The following is a 17500-nucleotide window of genomic DNA, read 5'->3' as shown; positions in this document are numbered from 1 at the left end:
ACCAGTAAATCTCATCGTAAACATCTGGATACTAAAGAGCCACAAATTAGATGCTAACTCTCTGAATTCAAGCAATAACATGCACACATAATTTTCATAAGAAATGAATGCAAAACACTAATTATTTATTATCTAATTACAGTGTAGACGCATGCTGATTGTATTGATCAGATTACCTTATGTCGAAGAGCTTCCCAGTTGCCTACAATCTCAGCTTGTTTAGCTGCTATCTGGTCAGCATTGTCCGGGTGTTTAGTTTGCAGTCTCACAGCCTCTTCACCAAGATTTCCAACCTACCGATAACAGCAAATGACAAACAGAAATTATGCTGCAGAGAAACAAACAAACAACCAAATAAACCAAATAAACAGATAAACAAATAAACAAACAGACAAATGAATTCACAAATAAAAGTACAGACAGACAAGCATTCAAATCTATAGATAGTCTTACCTTGTCTTCTAAAGCTGCAAGATCTCTCTCCAGTCCTTCATGCTTCCTTTGCAAAGCTTGTACACTCGCTAAGTCACGACCGTAATCATCAGATGAAAGAGCCGTGTCTTTTTCGCTTATCCAAGCCTTCGTTTCATCAGCATCCCTACATAACATCACTATACCATAACCTAGAACCAACACTTGACAAACAAAGTATTGAAACCTCGTATATCTTTGAATCTCGTGAGCGCCGTGCAACTTCTCGTCTCTCAGCTGTGCAAGATCTTTAAGTTTGTCCCACGACTCATTCAAACTCTTTATAAACACAATTTCATTGTATAAACAAAATATAACATCGATGGCTGTCCGGGTCTGCGTATGTCTCAACAGGAAATGTGATGTACATATTTGTCATCATATTGTGGACAAAACAAACAGAAAGACAAACAAGTACACAAACAAACGAAAGACACATGAATAGATGTAACAGTCAGTAACAGGTAATTAGCCAGTCAACAGCTGGATGGGTCGATAGAAAGACAGATGGGTGGACAGTCTGAGTGAGACAGATAATTAAACAGATACCTTCATACACAATTACACACACAAGAACAAATAATAGTATTAGTTCTCACCTGCAGTCTCGTTGCAATCAGTTCTACCTCAGGATGCTTTTCATTTGCCAGACGTTGTGCTGAGGTATTCACTTGATTGACTCGGGCCTCATTAGCAGCCAGGTCTTTCTGGAAATCACCAAACTTCTTCTGCAGAACCTCGACGTGTTCCAAATCCTTTCCAAGCTCCTCTGAACTAGCAACCGGTTCCTAAAACACACACAACACACTTTAGTAAGAACACATCGTTATAAGCACCATAATCTTGAAATATGTTAGCCTCTACCTATCAATAATTGTACTGCATATAAATTTCATAAAGTCTAGGTTTGTAGCAAACAGTTAATTAAGTTGTTTATGGTATCATGAGAAAAGAACACTGATGCTAAAGAAACTCTTGCTTTAGCCTTAAATACTGTACCTACTCTTGTATCACCCCATTATCCAGCCCCACCCCCACCTTTGATCTAACATTTTTGCATCTAAGCTTCACTTCATTGGTGTTAATTGGCACCCAGATGAAAAAATTTAGCACATAGGTAATGCTACATCATTCAGCATTTGAACAGAGTTCTCAGTCTTGCCAAGAAGGACTCGCTCTTTTACAGTAGAAAAGAAGTGCCACATTATACCAAGGCACCATCAAATAGAGTCAAAGGTATGAGTAAGGGAGGTGTGAAAAAGGGAGGTGTGAAAAAGGGAGGTGTGAGTAAGGCTTCTGTTGAAGGTCCCCCATGACATCTTGATTACAGCTAGAACCAGTAATAGCAGAGGTTGTTCTAGCAAACTTGAGTTGTAGTAATTAGTCAAACACTTCCGCCAATTAGCACCTAAAGGTGTCATATCCTCCAGCAAGATCCCATCCCATACTTCACAGACTATGCTGACAAACCATGGGGGGTGATATAAGAGTAGATAAGGTAACAGAAGCTCCAACAGATGTAAGTTTGATCATGTCTATGAGCGAGTTCAGAGTGCTTTTGCAGTAAAACTTCTAGTCTGCAGCCTGGTTCACAGTATTGATGCTTGACCCAGCGTCAGCATCCTACTGTGAACCCCCAGACTTAAGTGTATGCACAAATAGCTACTATGTCTTCAAAATACGACAAACATCCAAACAGATGCACCTAAACAACAGCCCTACACATACTTTATAATTTATGCAAGTAAAGTTACATGACTGTTTATTCCTAAAACCAGACGCTTACAATCATTGTGTAATAATGCCCAGAATGACCACCAACCTTGTCAGTAATCCATGATGACACTTCATCAGCCTCCCTCATGAATTCAACCAGTTTTAATGCCCAAACGAGACGCTTTCCTTTGTCCTGTGATTTAAACAACAACGTCTCCCAAAGCTCTTGAAGCGAGTCAAGACGAGTCTAGACAACAAACACGATGAAACACAGACAATAACATATTCTCTAAATAGCCAGCAAACTACAAGCAGCTAACCAACAATCACTAATAGACAGTAATCTGTATACTCGTTCTTGAGATACAAGTTTACAGATTTTGTGGCTATATAATACCCACCTTTGTGCTGCACAATTAATACTAATAAATCTCTGGTAAATATTGAAAACAAATGACCTAATTAAAAATGTGTAATTTACTATGCATTGCTCAGGTCCGCCACATTCTCCAGTACCACTTATATGTTGTTAAGTCTCCTGCTAAGCAGTCTCCGCCTATAACTTCAAATAAACAAACCTACATCCTTTGTTCTATCATACCTGCAATTCATTAGTCTGACATACAATTCACCCGTCTCCAATGACCCCCACACAGTGCATAAGCCTTCTCTTTATTTCTTAACCTTAACGCCTAGCTTTAGAGGACCATGCAAGACTCACTACAGCATAGAAAATCAAGTGGCCTGCCTGCCTGTCTGCACATCTGTCTACCTCTCAGCACACTGGTCTGCCTATCTGCACGCAATGAACTAACAATACTGCATACTTGCTACATATTTCTAGCTGTTACTTTGCAATAATTATATTCAAAAATCTATTGACAGCATATACTCCACCTACTCTTATGCTTGACGAAGCAAAGTGGTTGGCCTTGATCATTTCATCTCCGATCGCATTCAGTGACACAATGCTGTTTCCATGAGCAGACACCTCTGCCTCAAACGCCTCATGCTTCTGCAATTTGCCCTAAACAAGAAAGGGTGTGTCACATCAAGCCACACCCTTCAATCTGCAACAATCCACTACCCAAACAGTGCACAATACGTAAAAAATCTTGACGTGCACCAGCTTGCTGGAGCTTCTCAGCAATCCACTAATTAACAATTAAAGGCTAACGCTTAGCGCGCGTTAGCATATCCGAGCGGAATCCAAGAAATTACATTTACAAAGCGAAACATTGCAATCCACCAGACGCGAAACTGTTTATCTAACGTATTAGTGCAGACACTCCATCCAGCGTGTAATAACAGCTGCCCCGACGGGCGGTGCGCAGTCAAACCGCCGCCCACCAACAACAAACCTGCAGATTGCTCGGGTCCTTGTACGACTCATCAGACGCCGTCTGCAGCTTTTCGTTTATCCATGCCTCTAACTCGTCGGCATCGCGCCGGAACTGCTGAAAGCGTTTAGCGTCTTCTAGTTTCGCTCTCCGATGTCTAGCAGCTTCCTTGAACTGAGCGTAACGGTTGAGGACTTGCTCTCGTCGCTGCTGGATGTCGTCTGCTGTCTCGAGTGTCTTCACTTGTGGCTCAGCCATGGCTGTAATACGAGGGAAGGCGTAAACCAGAGCCCCGCTGAGTCACGTGAGTGATAGGAATGCTGTCACGTGAGACAGCTAGGAATGTGTGTGGTCGCGTGCGACGCGCAAAACGTCAGCCGGGAAATTATACGGAAATGCAGTCTAAATATCGAAGTCTGGTTGAGGTAGTAACGTATCTTTCAGCGCAGTAACAATTCGGACTCAGATTCTGTCTAATTTGTGTCCGTCTGTTGCGCACGCGCACACGTAGCACTACACAATGAATGACATTGACAGCTGACAGTTGACACTAGACATATTTGATAGAAACTCTGCCATTGCGCACGGTCTTTTATTCTACTGTAGTCGTGCAGTGGTAGTTGGCTGCTACAAAACTGACTGATTAGTTTACATGGCACGGATTCATGAAATTAGAACTCCCGGATAATGCCAGCTGCTGTAAATTTTTTGTCATCGAATTGTGATGACAATACAAGAACAAAACTTTCTTTATTAACTTAATTAACTAGAGCATTCACTAGCATGTAGGCGAATCAAGCGACACTCAGACCTGTATTTCTAAAAAATTCACTAACTAACTGTACATCTAGGAATGAATGAATGTTAGATTTCTGTCGCACCTGAAAAGGTACAGTTTCCTCTTGAGGCAAACATAAAAACAACTAAGACCTAGGACGTACGGCTAACAGACTACAAAATACACCAGCTACAACAGACAGCACAAACTACAATATATCTACATCATTCCTACATGCAACTTTTTATCTACAGCTAATATAAATAGACCTCTCACCAGATAATTAACCGACTGTTCTGCTCTTTGTAAGAATTTAAGTTTCATGTCCCTAACCTTGTCATAGCAGTCTAGCATGTAGGAATGGTGTAGATATATTGTAGTTTGTGCTGTCTGTTGTAGCTGGTGTATTTTGTAGTCTGTTAGCCGTATGTCTTAGGTCTTAGTTGTTTTTATGTTGCCCCAAGAGGGAACTGTACCTTTTTAGGTGCGACAGAAATATATCATTCATTCATATGGTCTAGCTAGCCATCTAATACCGTAGAAGAAATGCGACTTAAATTGATGCTACTAAAGTGTTTTCATTGTGTGTGTGTGTGTGTGTGTGTGTGTGTGTGTGTGTGTGTGTGTGTGTGTGTGTGTGTGTGTGTGTGTGTGTGTGTGTGTGTGTGTGTGTGTGTGTGTGTGTGTGTGTGTGTGTGTGTGTGTGTGTGTGTGTGTGTGTGTGTGTGTGTGTGTGTGTGTGTGTGTGTGTGTGTGTGTGTGTGTGTGTGTGTGTGTGTGTGTGTGTGTGTGTGTGTGTGTGTGTGTGTGTGTGTGTGTGTGTGTGTGTGTGTGTGTGTGTGTGTGTGTGTGTGTGTGTGTGTGTGTGTGTGTGTGTGTGTGTGTGTGTGTGTGTGTGTGTGTGTGTGTGTGTGTGTGTGTGTGTGTGTGTGTGTGTGTGTGTGTGTGTGTGTGTGTGTGTGTGTGTGTGTGTGTGTGTGTGTGTGTGTGTGTGTGTGTGTGTGTGTGTGTGTGTGTGTGTGTGTGTGTGTGTGTGTGTGTGTGTGTGTGTGTGTGTGTGTGTGTGTGTGTGTGTGTGTGTTCGCGCCCTTTGCGCGCTCTCAGGTCTTCCAGTTCGAGGCACTCATTTCGTCGTAGATATCAAAAGGGGAGGGGCGAGACGTGTCACAGTCATCCTCTTACTCATCGTGTGTGTGAACAGTACGTCCAGGAGCGACACACCGATAACTCACAATGGTCGAAACAGTCTACAAGGTCTCTACAGTTGCGTTACTAGGGTTCCCATCGGGTCAGCTAACATGCTCATCTTGTATGCAGGGCGCCTTAGAAATGCAGCATGTTCTAAGCGACTCTAAAAGCTGGAAGAAATGGCTTTTTGTTCTCAAAAAGGTCAAATCAAGCGGCACTGCCTCGTTGGAGTATTACAAAGAATCAAAAAAGGACACGACGAAACAGAATCCGAAAGGCGTCCTGAATTTGCTTTCCAACTACGCCGTGCTGATTGTGGAAGCGACTGCTTTGAGGAGGTTTGTGTTCGAAGTGAGAACGTTGGAGCAGACGTTCCGATTGGCCGCGGAATCGCGAGAGTTGATGGATGAGTGGGTCTACTTTATGCAGGCACAAACTCAGGCCAGAAATATTGTCTCTGCCAGTGAGTGTTTGCGTTCAGCTTGTTGTTGCGTTGTGTCCTGGTTGCAGGAAATTCGTTTCTATGGAATAGTAGAGTGATTACGTTTGTTGTAGCTTCCACGTTTGCATGAGTTGTAGGTCAGAGTTGCATTGTACACAGGATAGGTGCACACACTGCAAATAGATCATCTGTCGTGTCAGATGTTAATGATGGTGGTACATGTAGCACATGGTGGCAGTAAGGGCATAGAGTATGTTGATACTCTTGTGCATCTTTCAGCTACACCATAGTGTTAGATCAGTCGGGGTATGTAGGACTATTAAAAGAATATGTTTGCATGTCATCGTTTGTGATCGGTTGGTTGAATCATTGAGGGCTGCACGTTCATGTTTGGGTTTAATTCTGAAAAATAAGTTTCAAGAAATCTGTTTAAATATTATAACATAAATGTGTAAACCAAGTGTCTGCACATTTTGGAATTCCTTGTTGTACTGTACTCATTTATATTAATCTTTAGAAACAAGTTACTTTACGTTTGATCAAGATCGAGTCTCGGCGTTAGTTTTGGATCCTGTTCCAATACCATAAATCGGTTTCTTGGTAATTACAGCTAAGAAGGATTTAGCTCCTTGTCAATATTTGTAATTTCCGCCTTCAGTGTAGGCAAGAGGGAAATGGATGGTTCAAACGTTTCATCTCATTGACTCATTCATCTTGACAGTTATTTTTGTTTGGTTTGTGTATTGGATTGGGGTTAGAGCGCCAGGTGGTGAAAGGATATGATACATTGTAACAAGTGGAAGTGACTTGAACCTCTGTGCTCCCATTTGCTTTGGTATATATAGCCAGAGTTAAAACAGTCTGATCTATTTTTGTGTACTATCTGGTAGCTTCCTGGCTAGATGAATCGTGTTGACAATTAACAGCAAGGTGTAACATTGAGTTTGAAATGCAAACGTTGTAGGCATGAGATGACATTTTGTTATAGGTAGTCTTTTTGGTGGCTTTCCTCAATTTGTACAGTACATATGGTATATGTCATTGGTCAGTTGTTCGTCATCACTTTCCGAGTTCCTAATATTTCATTTCTTCCTCTAGCTGCTAAAGCGTTTGATGTGACACCGGAACGTACAGAGGCCCTTCTTCGTATTGGAGCCCGAGATGTGTGTCGTCTCTACATCGAAACAACAGAAATTGTCCTCTCACTGGCATCAACAGGTTGTCTTCTGGCTCGTTGGCCTCTCAACTGTCTGAGACGCTATGGCTGTGACCAAGGCATATTCTCATTTGAAGCAGGCCGTAAGGCTCCTTTAGGTGAAGGCAAATACTCTTTCAGAAGTGATGAAGATGGTCTACTTTTCGATACCCTTGAGCACATGGTGAAGTCTCGAGCTAGCACCTTGCCCAGATTTAGTTCTGCACGACCGCAGCCGGATATGAGAAACGTTGATGCAACTGCAGATGATAATCAGTATGATGTATTACGCATTCTTAAAGGCCCTGTCGCACACTTCGACCCTTCAAACAGTGAGTTAGAAAGTGGCAATGCTGGATACGCACGTGTTGGTACTAGGACACTTCCTCCACCTGCCAATGCATTCAACGAATATCACCGACTAAGTAGAGACATGACAGCGAGTGAGGAATACAACCAAATTGATGAAAAATTCAAGGGAATAAATCTGGATGCAGAGTACACATATGCATATGCTGGAGTTGTACGTCATCCTGCTCCTGGTCATCCACCACCTCTACCTCCAACAGGACCTCCGAGAAGGGCAACAAGCAGTGGATATGAAATCTCTAGGTATACTAGTAGTCAGTCATCTGATGAGAACAAGTCACGTGAGCTTGATCGAAATTTTGCTCCCCCGAAAGATACAGAACTGTAGCATATTCTGTAGTGTTCAGTAGATAGTTGTATCGATGTGCGAGCATCATTTCTAATGACATCTCTCCCTTTGTTATTTATACTCTTTGTATTTCTATTGCTAAGATTGCTGTAACTTCGCTAGTGGGAGAGTACGACACAAATACAGAGCAGGAAACATTCAACCAAACAAAACTGTTATGTCAAGGTAGTTCGAGATTAGACAGAACGAGATGTACTGTGTGCAGCTAGAGTTCTAATGAATCACGCTTTACTGATTGCTCTACAGTTTGAGATTGCCATCTCTCAGTCTCTCTTCCCTTTCTTCTTTTTTCCACCACCTCCTTTCTTCTTCTTTGTTCGGGAGTCAATCATTGCCTGAGCCGTTTGTTTGAGCAAAGCTCTTGTGAGAACTTCGTCGTCAGAGCTACTCTCTGATTCAACTATGCAATAAGGATAGCATATTACATACAAGTAAAGCACTTGTCTTTCTGTCTGTCAATCTGTAAATACATCTAGTTTAATAACAAGGCTATGAAAAGCCTGTCTGTCTGTCTGTCTGTCTGTCTGCCAAGGTCAAGTCCATTAGTTAATGACTTTGTTGTTTGCAAGGACTGGTTTGTTTTTAAAAAATCCTAGCATATGTACAAGTAGAATCTGTATGAGAATAACTTATCTGTCTGTCTGTCTGTCTGTCTGTCTGTCTGTCTGTCTTACAGCTGGCTTGTTTTCATAGATATCATAGAAGAAATGTTAACGTTAGACATAGCATATGTAGTGATTGGATAGTATCTAGTGTTTCATTGTTAGTTTCTGTGCCACATCTGTATGTGATGGCAGGGGCCACAGATATGCCCATGCATTTATAGAAGAATAAACACTGTCTGCCTGTCAATCACATAATTTGAACTTCTATCTATAATACATTTTGCAATGCAGGATACTATGTACTGTCCAACTACTAGTAGTGTTCATCAACTAACTAAGCTAAAATTGAAACTCGTGTAAAACAAAATGAGGACTACACTTAAAAACTACAGTGTACAAGCAAAGCCTCCAGTACCAGCTAGTGGCTGCAGTACTAAGTGGCTAGCCTTGGCCTCCCAGACTCGTGTAGTGCCAATTCAAATCGTCCAGGACAATTTTGAATCGGCGCTACACGAGTTTGGGAGGCCGAGGCTACTGGGTGGCAAAGAGGTCACATCTGTTGTCTCAGACAGCGAAGATACCTCTTTAGAGATTACTCTAGCACTACACTTCTGGAGCTCAACAGAAGAGCGTTTGGGCCAGAAGTCGATAAACTCCGCAGCATTCAGTTGTCCCACTTTGTCTGATGACTTCTTGATAATTTGCACAGGAGTTTCCACCCATAGATCCCCCAAGCTCCAAAATGCTCCATTACCATGCAGTGGAGTTACAGTGGCAATTATGCCACCTGGTTATTTGCTGTTTGCTCTATTTCTCTTTCTTTCTGTCTGCTCTCCTCTCTGCAGCGGCACCACTAACACCAGCAGATGATGGAAACATGTCACTACTCGATGGGTGGGCGAGGGAGATATCTAGGTCAACGTTGTTTCCAATGTCCGAGTAAAAAATATGATGTCCGGTCTGTTGTCTGTAGTTGTATAACAACTCCTCAGCTCCCTGCGGTCTGTCTGTCTGTCTGTCTGTCTGTCTGTCTGTTTATCTGTCTCATAGTTTGTTTAGTGCATACTTGCAATTGCCTGAGGTGCCCGTGTCAGTTCACAGACCTAAAGTTTAATCTAACCTCCGTAATCTTCCGGTTCGGCTACTTCTGGTAGCCTTACACGAATGTTGAACGAAGGCAAATGCTTCTCAAATGATGAGTGGAACTAGTAAGCAAGTAAGACACACTAAAAGTTAAAACTACTATACAAATGACAAAAAACAGTTGGACAGATTGACAGACAAAATGAAATAAAATGAAATACGAATCAGTGAATGACAATTCATACCTCTTCATCTTCCATTTCCTTCATGATTTCATCCACGTTCTTTCCCTCTATTTCTTCCACAAGCTTAACAAGCTTCTGTTCAGCTGTCGCTAATAGCTCCAGCACAAACTCATCACTAGTTGTGTCAAGATGAACTTTGGGGGCAACAGACTTGTCCTGCAACGTAAATAAGTAAAAAATAGATAAGTACACACACACAGACACACACACACACACACACACACACACACACGGACACACACACACACACAGACACACACACAGACACAGACACACACACACACACACAAACACACACAGACACACACACACACACACACACACACACACACACACACACACACACACACGGACACACACACGGACACAGACACAGACACACGCACACAGACAGACAGACACGAACACACACACACACACACACACACACACACACACACACACACACACACACACACACACACACACACACACACACACACACACACACACACACACACACACACACACACACAGACACACACACACGGACACGGACACGGACACGGACACGGACACGGACACGGACACGGACACAGACACACACACACACACACACACACACACACACACACACACAGACAGACAGACAGACACGAACACACACACACACACAGACACGACACACACACACACACACACACACACACACACACACACACACACACACACACACACAGACACACACAGACACACACAGACACACACACACACACACACACACACACACACACACGGACACAGACACAGACACAGACACACACACAGACACACACACACAGACACACACACACAGACACACACACACACACACACACACACACACACACAGACACACACACACACACACACAGACACACACACACACACACACACACACACACACACACACACTTACCGCTTTCAACTGCTGTAGCTTCTCAGTGAGATGCTCCACTCCAACCTTCACACTCAGCAAAGTCTTTGTTGATCGGTCAGCTTCAGTTTGTATACCAAACAACCTACAAACCACAATGAAATCAATCATGACAAGCACAGACAGCACCACAGCATGCCAAATTCATGTCCATCACCTCTCCTTAGCCTCTTTTAAGTGATTCTCAAAGTCTTCCAGCATTCTCTGACCACTGAATGAATGCTGAGTTAAACAAATATGACAAAACAGTAAAAAACTGATTGATATCACCTGGAAAGTTGAGCTTCCCCAGAATATTTCATCTCTTCAAATTCAGCTTGCAGTTTGCTCTATACAATCACCCAACACCAACAACTGAGTGTGTGCATATGCATGTCTGTCTGTCTATCTGTCTGTGCATTCGTCTGTCTGTGCATTCGTCTGTCTGTGCATTTGTCTGTCTGTCTGTGCATTTGCCTGTCTGTCTGTGCATTTGCCTGTCTGTGTGCCTGTCTGTCTGTCTGTGTGCCTGTCTGTCTGTCTTTGTGTCTATCTGCATGTTTGTCTGTCTGTCTGTCTGTCTAAAAATCCTAGCATATGTACAAATAGAATCTGTATGAGAATAAATTATCTGTCTGTCTGTCTGTCTGTCTGCCTGTCTCTGTGTCTATCTGCATGTCTGTCTGTCTGTCTGTCTGTCTGCCTGTCTGCCTGCCTGCCTGTCTGTCTGTCATCTATTTCCATTAAAATGAAATTTCCATCAAACTCTAAATCTGTCTGTCTGTCTGTCTGTATGTATGTATGTATGTATGTCTGTCTGTTTGTCTCTGTGTCTGTCTGCATGTTTGTCCGCGTACCTTCTCCTCTCTAAGCTCTCTGAGCTGTTGGTTGTTCTCTTCCTTTAATCTCTCCAGATGAGCCTTGGTGTCTCCCTGTGACATAAACCTACGCACTACTTCATGGACATCTGACACTCCCGTGGCCTCTTTGATAGTCGCCATGGCCTCCTTGTATGTTGTAATGTGCTCTTCGTCTTCATTAGACTTCATTGCATCGACTTCCAAACTCACCTCCCCAAGATTCGGTTCATCAACTTGAAGTGACGTTCGTTGAAGTTGCTACACAAATATTGTCTGAATATATAATATTGATATCAAATGCATTGTGTTAGTCTCAAATCAAACATTTCAATGAATTTAATTACGATTCAAATGACGTGTTGACAGACATGTAGATAATATGATTTCTGTCCTCTGTTATTCAAGTACAACTTACTCGTCTTTCTATTCTGTCTGCTTGTTCTTTCTTCTCGTCAGCTTGTCTCTTGTATATGGAGAGTTCACGATCTCTGACCTTCTTCGCTTCTTGCAACGAAGCTTCTTGTTTGACCAGCTCCTCCTACATCAACAGAGCTCCATGTGAATTAATGTAACAGTAATGGACAACAAACGACAAACGAAGGCAAAACACACAAGTGCTGACAAATAGGCACAATAACAAATGGAGAGAGAAAAAGACAAACAAATACAGACCAATAAACTGGCAAGCAGAGAGATTGTACAACCTTCGTCTGGTCTCTAGCCAACTGTGCATCACTGCTCATTCCTTGCATCTCATCTACGGTCTGCAGTCTTTGTCTAATCTCTTGTTTCAATGCAGCAATTCTGTTATCGAAGTTCAATCGTTCCTACAGCACCCGCTCACGTAATTCCATTAAACCAGACTTCAACATAGATAACAAACAATACCTTAAGCATTGTGTCTATAATACCCTCGTATGCCGTTTTGATATGTGCTGCTTCACCGCACTTTATAAGAGTTTTATCCAGTTGATTCTCCAAAGTCCTGCATTTAAACATTAGCAATTTATTAATTTATTAGCAATTTATTAATCTATTAGCAATTTATTAATTATTAGCAATTTATTAATTTATTAGCAATTTATTAATTAATGAACATCGTGTGCAAACACACACATACAAACAACACTAACTAACTATGTACTTCATCTAATGTGATGAGCACCTCAGCTGCTGTGCATCAAGACTATCTCCTACGTCTTTAGACTTAATTTCTTCGGCTTCAGAGATCATCTGCTGTAGCTGTGTTTCTAGATCTCTGAGGGTTCTTTCTCTTTGCTTCGTTTGGTGTTGGACAGCATTGAATAATTTAATCTTTTCGCATAACTGTTGGTCAAATTTTTGAATTGCCGTTTGACCAGACATTCCACGAAAGTTTGGTGGTTGTGACTTTTGACGGGCAGCAAAAGCACTAGAGATAACAGCTTCATCTCCCTAATGAACAAGATGGTATATACAAACCAAACAGAAGAAAAGATAATTGCATAGACATTCACAAAAGAAACAAAAGAATGACAAATCTATTGACAGACAAACTAACAGACAAACAGACAGACAGATCGACAGATACACAGACAGACAGACAGAAAAAGATTCTCCGTACAATTACAGAATTGTAATGTTAAAGTCATAGCTAAGAAACTTAGCATGTTGTGCGGTGGGTCTGAGAGGCCTGACTCTCCCAGCACCCAATTTTTTCCTCATTAGTCTAGTTGTATTACTGTAGTTCTTTGCAGAATTGTATGATAGTTTGATGTAAGAAATAAATGATGGACAGACAGACAGACAGACAGGCAGGCAGGCAAGCAGGCAGGCAGGCAGATAAACAGATAGACAGGCAGGCAGGCAGGGCAGACAGACAGACAGGCAGGCAGGCAGAGTCTATAGTTTACACTGTCTGTTGGTTAGCTGTCACTCTGTCTGCCTGCGTCTATCTCTCCATCTTTCTCTTCAGCATGTCTGTCAACCGGCCTGTCTGTTTGTCTTTCTCCAGACATCATTAGCCAATGATTGCATCTATCCGTCAGTCGATAATCTGTCTGTCAATCTAATCTCTCAACAAACAATAAAATGACAACGTACAGCAATTTTCTCCGCCAGCTGAGACCGAAGTCGCTTGTTCTCTGTTCTCATGCGCGCTATAGTTTCCTTATTTTGTTGTATGACCGATTGAGAGCTCTCCAAGTAAGCCTTCTTGTCACCCTCTGCACACACAGACATACATACACTTGATAATCGCTATTTTAGCTAGACTAAAGTATTCTACTAACCTAGAAGCTGAAGTTTTCTTCTCAACTCATCTATTTCTTCCTGAATAGGTCCAGTGGTGTGCTGATCGCTGCCCATGTTGAGCTTATACAGATGCTATGGTAACGGAATGCACGCTAGACGACGCTAGCGCTAACGCACGTTAGGTGTTTAAGAAATATTATTTACGACCACCATGTGGTCGTTTCTGGTCGAATTAGATGCTACGACGTCTGCAACGCTATCCGTCTGTGCGAATGCACGCAATCCACTACAAAAGTTGTGTCGCTTGTTCTTCAAGTTAGTCGAGTACAGCGGACACGGTCTCTTCTGGATTTCTTTCTGTCTCTTTCTCTACTACAACACGTCAGACAACGGCGCCAGATTCGTCATATCCGAACTCCTCATTGGAATCCTCGTCGATCTCGTCATACAGTGCGCTATCAAACTCGCAGTTCGTCGCAGGCGACCGATCTATAACAATGCAGACATGAGACTGACTGTGATGGCGGTCGATTCGTATTCGTTTCCGTCGGGTCATGCCACTCGATTCGGATTTCTCTTCGTTTTCGTCCGATTCTACTTTCCGGGGACGTTCGAGAGGACTGTAATAGGCGTGTGGACGTTGATGATTGCCTGCTCGAGGCTCTTGTTGGGCAGACATTATGTGTCTGATGTAGTTTGTGGTTTTGTTATTGGTTGCCTCGAGTTCCAGTTCGTCCACCAGTATGCTGGATTATTGATTCAACGAACTCGATAGAGTAGAATTATGTTTAGATGGATCTATCCATGATACCAGTGCTAATTCGACTTCATACTTCAACAAATCGTGGACTTTGTTACTCTGAGTTTTCCGATTATAGTTTTGTAACTCTAACTGTCATACACTCAAAGCACCCAGTGAGGTGGCTGCAATACAAACACTCAATAGTTGATTCGATAAGCTCCATCTATTACTAACTCTAAAGCCAAATACATGAGAAAACGACCTTCTATAATAGTTTCTGTTCAGTATGTTTAGAAACTCCAGTAAACACTTTAGTTTGAGTTCATATCCACAGCACTGCCAGCTTGCCTCGAAAAGAAAGGCAGGAGTGAAATTCTTCCGTCTTCACAAGAAATTGTGAGGACGAACTGTCAGACATTGAAACACCTTACCAGTTAATCTCAACATCAGTCTTCAATACATCAAGTTTGTTCTGTCATTACATCATATATATACAATTGTCAAAAGGAAACAAGTTGCCCAACATTCTCAGCAAAGTCACAAGCACTGCATCTACCTAAAACTATTACTTGCAATTGTTTGCTAAGTCTCAAGACTTTGGGTACCTCCTAGTCAGTAACACTACGTGCTAGTTGTCTGGAATGGTCAGACTGGTCACCACACGAAATTTGAAAATAATCATAATTATTGTCTGTCACCTTTTATGTCAATGAAGAAGAAGACAAGCATCCACATCAGTTGGAATGCCTGATGTTGAAGACTATTATTACGTATTATGCAATTTGGTCATGAGTCCGACTCCTGACACACGTCATCTCATCGCTGTTCAACACCCATAATCACGACAGTCACCATTGTACACACAACATGTAGTCAGACGTAGTCTACTAGTCTAGTACTGCCAGTAGAGTGTATCATATGCACTACACTAACATCCATGCAAACTCATGCACCTCCAACACTGGATGAGCACACACCAGTGGGTCACGTCATTGTCAACGTGTCAGTCAAGTCATTCATTGTCCAGTTTCACTTCCTGTTGTCTCACTGCGCATTCTCTTACGACTCGTCTCCTCCTCGGGATTCGGTTCGGCAATCGTTACCTTCATTTTCACCCCACAAACCTCCATATCATGCAATGCCGTCATGGCCTTCTCGGCAGCACTGGAACGTGAAAACTTAGCATAACCGTAATTTCTCCCTCGAACCAACCACACATCAATCAGGGATCCAAACTGAGAAAACACTTCTCGCAGAGCCTCTACAGCCAAAGGATAAGGGCTACAGATAAAGAAGAGGCGAAAAGATTCTCCAGTTGAGCCTTGAACTGCAGCTGGTTGACCTTCAGCGCTAATAGGAGTCGTTCCAGGAGGAGCAATGCCTGCAGACATGACAGACTGGGCAGACATTGCAGTCTGGGCAGACATTGCAGACGGGGCATAGGGTACAGCAGGAGCATAAGTAGCTGCGTCGGGAGTAAAGGCAGACGCCGCCGGATTATATGCCCCTGGAGCTACTTGAGCTGCTGCCACGTTGTAGTAATACTCCTGCTGTTGCTGTAATTGTTGCTGCTGCATCTGTTGCTGTTGCAATTGCAGCTGTTGCTGCTGAAACTGCTGCTGGTGGAGCTGTTGCTGTTGAAACTGTTGCTGTTGTAGCTGCTGTTGCTGCAGCTGCTGCTGTTGTAGCTGCTGCTGCTGAAGCTGTTGTTCTTGCTGTTGTTGGTAGACCGTAGTGGTGGTGGTGACCGACCTCCTTGGGTTGTCTTCTGCAAACTTGACAACAAGTCTCTGACCTGGAGGATACTCGAAGCCGTGTAGCTTCTCCTTCGCATACATGGCTGATGCTTGGGATTCGTACGTGATGTACGCAAAACCTCGAGATCGGCCAGTATTTCGATCCAGTTTTATGTCACACATTCTCATGCCCGGTATCAAGTCAAAAAGACTTGCCAGTTGAGACTGACTGACAGACTGTTCGACGATCACATACAGTCGAGTCTTCTGCTCTCCCGCTCCCGGACCTCCACCCGAATAATACTCTGCACTAAATGGTGCAAAGCTTGGAAAATAATCACCATACGGACTACCAGCAAGATACCCAGTATTGGACTGCATAGGGGGTGCCGACTGGCCATGGCTGCTGTTGCTGTAGCTGCTGCCAGCACTGCCGCCGCCACCGCCGCCACGATGATGAGAACTGTCATATTCCCTTGATCGATAGGACGCCGATTTTGGTTCAGCAAACACGGGCTTGTAGAGTTTGTCACACTCCTCGAGTGCTACAGCAGCAGACGAGGCCTTAGCAAACTGAACATAGGCATAGCCTTTCGACGCCTTTGTCTGCCTGTCTCTCACAATCTTGCATGAAATAATGTGGCCAAACTGCTCGAATTCCGCCTCCAACTTTTCCTCGGTCAAATCCCTCGGAACAATGAGAAACAATCGATCCCTGGGTGAGACCTCCTGGTACTTATCAGGATCAGAGGAGCGCGAAGCCGCCAGCTTGACAGTGATCGGCTTAGTATCGCCTTCCAGAATCCGACCATTCAGTTGCTCCATTGCCGTGGCGGCTGATGACGTCTTCGAAAATTTGACGTAACAATAGCCGCGCGGCTGCTTCGAGTCTTGAGATACGACCATCCATACGTCTTCCAGTTCGCCGTACTCTTTAAATATCTCCGTGATCGTGTCCTTGTCGTGTCTCTTGCCGCATATGACGTAGAGACGCGAGAAAGGCGGCTGGTCGAGATTTCGCGGCCTCCGTTGGCCTCCGTGCCTTGAATCATCGAATATCGGTTCGCGATCTCTTATCGAAGAGTCCGATGCTACATACGCAGCTTCTACGGATACAGAGACGTCAGATTCTGGTGCTTCTTCTCCCATGTGGCAAACATACGGGAAACGCAAATGTTAAAGTACCCGTATAATTAAGTAGATCTGTAAACATGG

General features: G+C 43.2%; 6 protein-coding genes across 6 annotated transcripts in view; 3 read left to right on the top strand and 3 right to left on the bottom strand.

The window, feature by feature from the left end:
* LOC134191042 (spectrin alpha chain, non-erythrocytic 1-like) overlaps positions 1 to 3811 on the bottom strand; it is an 18397-nt gene extending 14586 nt beyond the window's left edge. The window contains 7 exon segments of the mRNA XM_062659600.1: positions 177 to 293; positions 454 to 598; positions 659 to 750; positions 1071 to 1259; positions 2294 to 2434; positions 3089 to 3214; positions 3549 to 3811. Coding sequence (XP_062515584.1) covers positions 177 to 293; positions 454 to 598; positions 659 to 750; positions 1071 to 1259; positions 2294 to 2434; positions 3089 to 3214; positions 3549 to 3785 — 1047 coding nt within the window. The 5' untranslated portion in view covers positions 3786 to 3811.
* Positions 3812 to 5451: 1640 nt separating this feature from the next.
* LOC134191202 (docking protein 3-like) lies at positions 5452 to 8167 on the top strand. The gene is made up of 3 exons (XM_062659792.1): positions 5452 to 5559; positions 5623 to 5956; positions 7034 to 8167. Exons 1-3 carry the CDS (start codon positions 5539 to 5541, stop codon positions 7825 to 7827), a joined length of 1149 nt encoding a protein of 382 aa, XP_062515776.1. The 5' UTR covers positions 5452 to 5538; the 3' UTR covers positions 7828 to 8167.
* Positions 7892 to 13957, bottom strand: LOC134191200 (outer dynein arm-docking complex subunit 3-like). The gene is made up of 13 exons (XM_062659788.1): positions 13846 to 13957; positions 13658 to 13779; positions 12741 to 13009; positions 12464 to 12560; positions 12280 to 12402; positions 11991 to 12113; positions 11573 to 11833; positions 11007 to 11065; positions 10894 to 10947; positions 10719 to 10821; positions 9782 to 9937; positions 9574 to 9658; positions 7892 to 8248 (listed from the first exon to the last, which is right to left on the bottom strand). Exons 1-13 carry the CDS (start codon positions 13919 to 13921, stop codon positions 8112 to 8114), a joined length of 1665 nt encoding a protein of 554 aa, XP_062515772.1. The 5' UTR covers positions 13922 to 13957; the 3' UTR covers positions 7892 to 8111.
* Positions 13946 to 14809, top strand: LOC134191204 (polyisoprenoid diphosphate/phosphate phosphohydrolase PLPP6-like). Its single transcript, XM_062659794.1, has one exon. It carries the CDS (start codon positions 14019 to 14021, stop codon positions 14580 to 14582), a length of 564 nt encoding a protein of 187 aa, XP_062515778.1. The 5' UTR covers positions 13946 to 14018; the 3' UTR covers positions 14583 to 14809.
* A 539-nt stretch (positions 14810 to 15348) lies between these two features.
* Positions 15349 to 17444, bottom strand: LOC134191199 (RNA-binding protein 45-like). Its single transcript, XM_062659787.1, has one exon. It carries the CDS (start codon positions 17432 to 17434, stop codon positions 15566 to 15568), a length of 1869 nt encoding a protein of 622 aa, XP_062515771.1. The 5' UTR covers positions 17435 to 17444; the 3' UTR covers positions 15349 to 15565.
* Positions 17445 to 17468: 24 nt separating this feature from the next.
* Positions 17469 to 17500, top strand: part of LOC134191203 (geranylgeranyl transferase type-2 subunit beta-like) — a 3953-nt gene continuing 3921 nt past the window's right edge. Inside the window, exon 1 of the mRNA XM_062659793.1 lies at positions 17469 to 17499. Within this exon, the coding sequence (XP_062515777.1) occupies positions 17497 to 17499 (3 nt within the window). The 5' untranslated portion in view covers positions 17469 to 17496. The remainder of the gene's footprint in view (position 17500) is intronic.

Source organism: Corticium candelabrum, chromosome 15, assembly GCF_963422355.1.
Source record: "Corticium candelabrum chromosome 15, ooCorCand1.1, whole genome shotgun sequence".
In the NCBI taxonomy this organism is placed as follows: Eukaryota; Metazoa; Porifera; class Homoscleromorpha; order Homosclerophorida; family Plakinidae; genus Corticium; species Corticium candelabrum.
This window is presented reverse-complemented; position numbering and strand designations above follow the sequence as displayed.

Bases quoted from the DNA above. Each gene is read 5' to 3' on its own strand.
- LOC134191199 (XM_062659787.1), bottom strand. From the start codon at position 17,434: ATGGGAGAAGAAGCACCAGAATCTGACGTCTCTGTATCCGTAGAAGCT.
- LOC134191204 (XM_062659794.1), top strand. From the start codon at position 14,019: ATGTGGTCGTTTCTGGTCGAATTAGATGCTACGACGTCTGCAACGCTA.
- LOC134191202 (XM_062659792.1), top strand. From the start codon at position 5,539: ATGGTCGAAACAGTCTACAAG. The intron at 5,560-5,622 runs GTCTCTACAGTT...TCTTGTATGCAG, and splicing joins TGGTCGAAACAGTCTACAAG to GGCGCCTTAGAAATGCAGCA. The intron at 5,957-7,033 runs GTGAGTGTTTGC...TTCTTCCTCTAG, and splicing joins CAGAAATATTGTCTCTGCCA to CTGCTAAAGCGTTTGATGTG.
- LOC134191200 (XM_062659788.1), bottom strand. From the start codon at position 13,921: ATGGGCAGCGATCAGCACACCACTGGACCTATTCAGGAAGAAATAGAT. The intron at 11,834-11,990 runs GTAAGTTGTACT...ATATTTGTGTAG, and splicing joins CAGACAGAATAGAAAGACGA to CAACTTCAACGAACGTCACT. The intron at 8,249-9,573 runs GTTAGATTAAAC...CTTATTGCATAG, and splicing joins CGAACCGGAAGATTACGGAG to TTGAATCAGAGAGTAGCTCT.